General features: G+C 55.8%; 1 protein-coding gene across 1 annotated transcript; it reads left to right on the top strand.

The window, feature by feature from the left end:
• The first annotated feature begins 1,072 nt into the window (after positions 1 to 1,072).
• On the top strand, positions 1,073 to 1,944 carry LOC119328465. Its single transcript, XM_037601447.1, has one exon. It carries the CDS (start codon positions 1,214 to 1,216, stop codon positions 1,589 to 1,591), a length of 378 nt encoding a protein of 125 aa, XP_037457344.1. The 5' UTR covers positions 1,073 to 1,213; the 3' UTR covers positions 1,592 to 1,944.
• The last annotated feature ends 380 nt before the right edge of the window (positions 1,945 to 2,324 follow it).

The raw sequence follows: 2,324 nt of genomic DNA, 5'->3' as shown, positions 1-2,324 counted from the left end.
CTATGTTGCCAAAGAGAGAGGGAGCCGAGGAGTTAAAGGACTACCGCCCGGTGAGTTTGGTACATGGTGCGGTGAAAAATTTCGACAAGGTGTTGGCGTGCCGCCTTTCCGAGAACCTACCACATTTGGTGGGCCGGCATCAAGGCGCTTTTGTCAAGGGACGGCTCCTTCACGACAACTTTATGCTTGCGCGGTGTACGGCCCGCCACCTTCATGCCTTGAAGCAGCCGGCTTTGATGATCAAGTTGGACATATCCAAAGCGTTCGACACAGTGAAATGGCCCCGACTACATGGGATCCAGCTCCAGGAGCACGTCCCCGACGCCATTACTTGGGCCTGGGAAACGAACGGCCAATTTTCGGTTCGGTCGGCCTATGCGGCACGGTTCGTTGGTAGGGAGGTGGCGCCGACGGCGGACTTTTCCTGGCGATCCCGGGCTCCTCTCCGGTGCCGCTTCTTCACCTGGCTAGCTATGCGAAACAGATGCTGGACTTCAGACAGACTTGCCCGTCGCGGTCTCCCGCATATGCCCGTTCTGCGACCAGGAGGACGAAATCATTGACCACATCCTGCTGACATGTGTGTTCGCTAGAACAGTTTGGAGAACTCTGTGCTCGACCCTGGGGAAGCCGCAGTGGTCCCCAACGGCCCAAGACAACCTAAAGGATTGGTGTGTTGCGCGAACGTCGAGTGTCCGCAAGCCGAAGGAGCTACGGGCGCTCCTCACCCTAGGGCTTTGGGAGTTGTGGAAGCATAGGAATGCAATTGTGTTCGACGTCGCTGCTCCATCACTACAGCAGGTAGTTGGGCACATCATCACGGAAGGCAAGGCTTGGCAGCAGGCGAGCTTATTGAAGGGCGAAGTGGATAGCATGCTCGATCTTCTGGTAGGATGGGTAGAGAGTGAGTAGTCCCGACTGCGGCGTTTGTAGGTGGAGCGGTGGACTGTACATTATGTGGAAAATGCATGAGTCCAGGCGATCACGCGTCACGCGTAACGGAAAAGCGCACCCCCACACCGCGCGCCCACGCGCCGTTCATATCCACTCTTCATCCTCTTGCCCTGGTTATAAATTCCCACCATCTCCAGCTCTCCATCTCGCAAGCTCAACCAGCATTCACAGTTTACAACAGTCCTCACCATCTCTCACCAAACCGAAAGCAAAGAAACCCCGTAGTAGAATCTTACGAGCCAAGCAAGCGACCGAGCTAATGGCCATGGCACCGTCAGCATCCGCCGTCTCCTTCTCCCCCCGCCCATCTACGGGAACGACTTTCGGGCCCCGCGCCGCTTCCGCCTCTAGCTCCGTGGGCGCCGGGCGGGTCCGCGCGGCGGGAGCCCCCGAGGGAGGCAAGTGGTGGGCGCCGCTGCTCGGCTGGTCCGGGCGGGCGGACTACATCGAGGCCGCGGCACCGGCGCCGGCGATGGCGGTGGTGGAGGAGGAGGAGGAGAAGGCGGGGAGGTCGTTCGTGGGCGGCCTGACGGAGGAGAAGGCGCGGCAGCTGCGGGCGCGGATGGTGGAGACGGAGAGCTTCCACGACGCCATGTACCACTCCGCCATCGCCTCCCGCCTCGCCCGCTCCACCTAGGCCGCCAGCCAACTCGCCGACACAACCAGACATGCTGCTGTGCCCGTGCGTGTACCTAGTTGTTCCCTCTTTCGATCTGGGCATCACCCAGTCCTTTCTGTGTTAGAGCTTAGATGAGAGAAGTCGGAAATGAGATCTTGTTTTAGGGTTGATCCATTCCCTTCTTCTCCGGCCACCGCGACGCTCGTCGGTCTGCTTGTTTTAGAGGCGCAGATGTTTCAATATGATTCCCCGCATGTCCCAGATCTGTGGTACTTGTACTAGCATTGTTTCTGTGTTAAATCTGGATCTGAACACTGATTAAATCTGTATCTGAAAACCGATTAAATCTGGATCTGAACATTATGGCGCTCCATGCTGTCTTCTCCTCAACAAACTATACTAGCATGCTTCTGTGTTATTTACCCTAACAGTATGATGCACCTATGAATCAAAAACATTGTAGCTGCTACGCAGGATCTGTACCAACCTTCACAAGTTGATTGTGTTCGGTTGGGTTGGGGTGGGTGGACTATGTCTATGTGAAAGGAACTCCTCGCTTGTCGCTTGCGTTACATTATATACTACGAACTGACGAACCATTACCACCCACCATGATACGCAACGATCTCCAGATCTTCGTATTTAATTACACAAAGTACTCTGCCTTCAATCAGTCGACCAGTTACGCAATTGTTTGCCCGGTAGTAGTATCAAGTGCCCGGCAGGCCGGCAGCTTTACCTTAAATTTAAA

Source organism: Triticum dicoccoides, chromosome 1B (assembly GCF_002162155.2).
Source record: "Triticum dicoccoides isolate Atlit2015 ecotype Zavitan chromosome 1B, WEW_v2.0, whole genome shotgun sequence".
Lineage (NCBI taxonomy): Eukaryota > Viridiplantae > Streptophyta > Magnoliopsida > Poales > Poaceae > Triticum > Triticum dicoccoides.
Note: the sequence above shows the minus strand (reverse complement) of the source record. Positions and strands in the feature narration are given on the sequence as shown.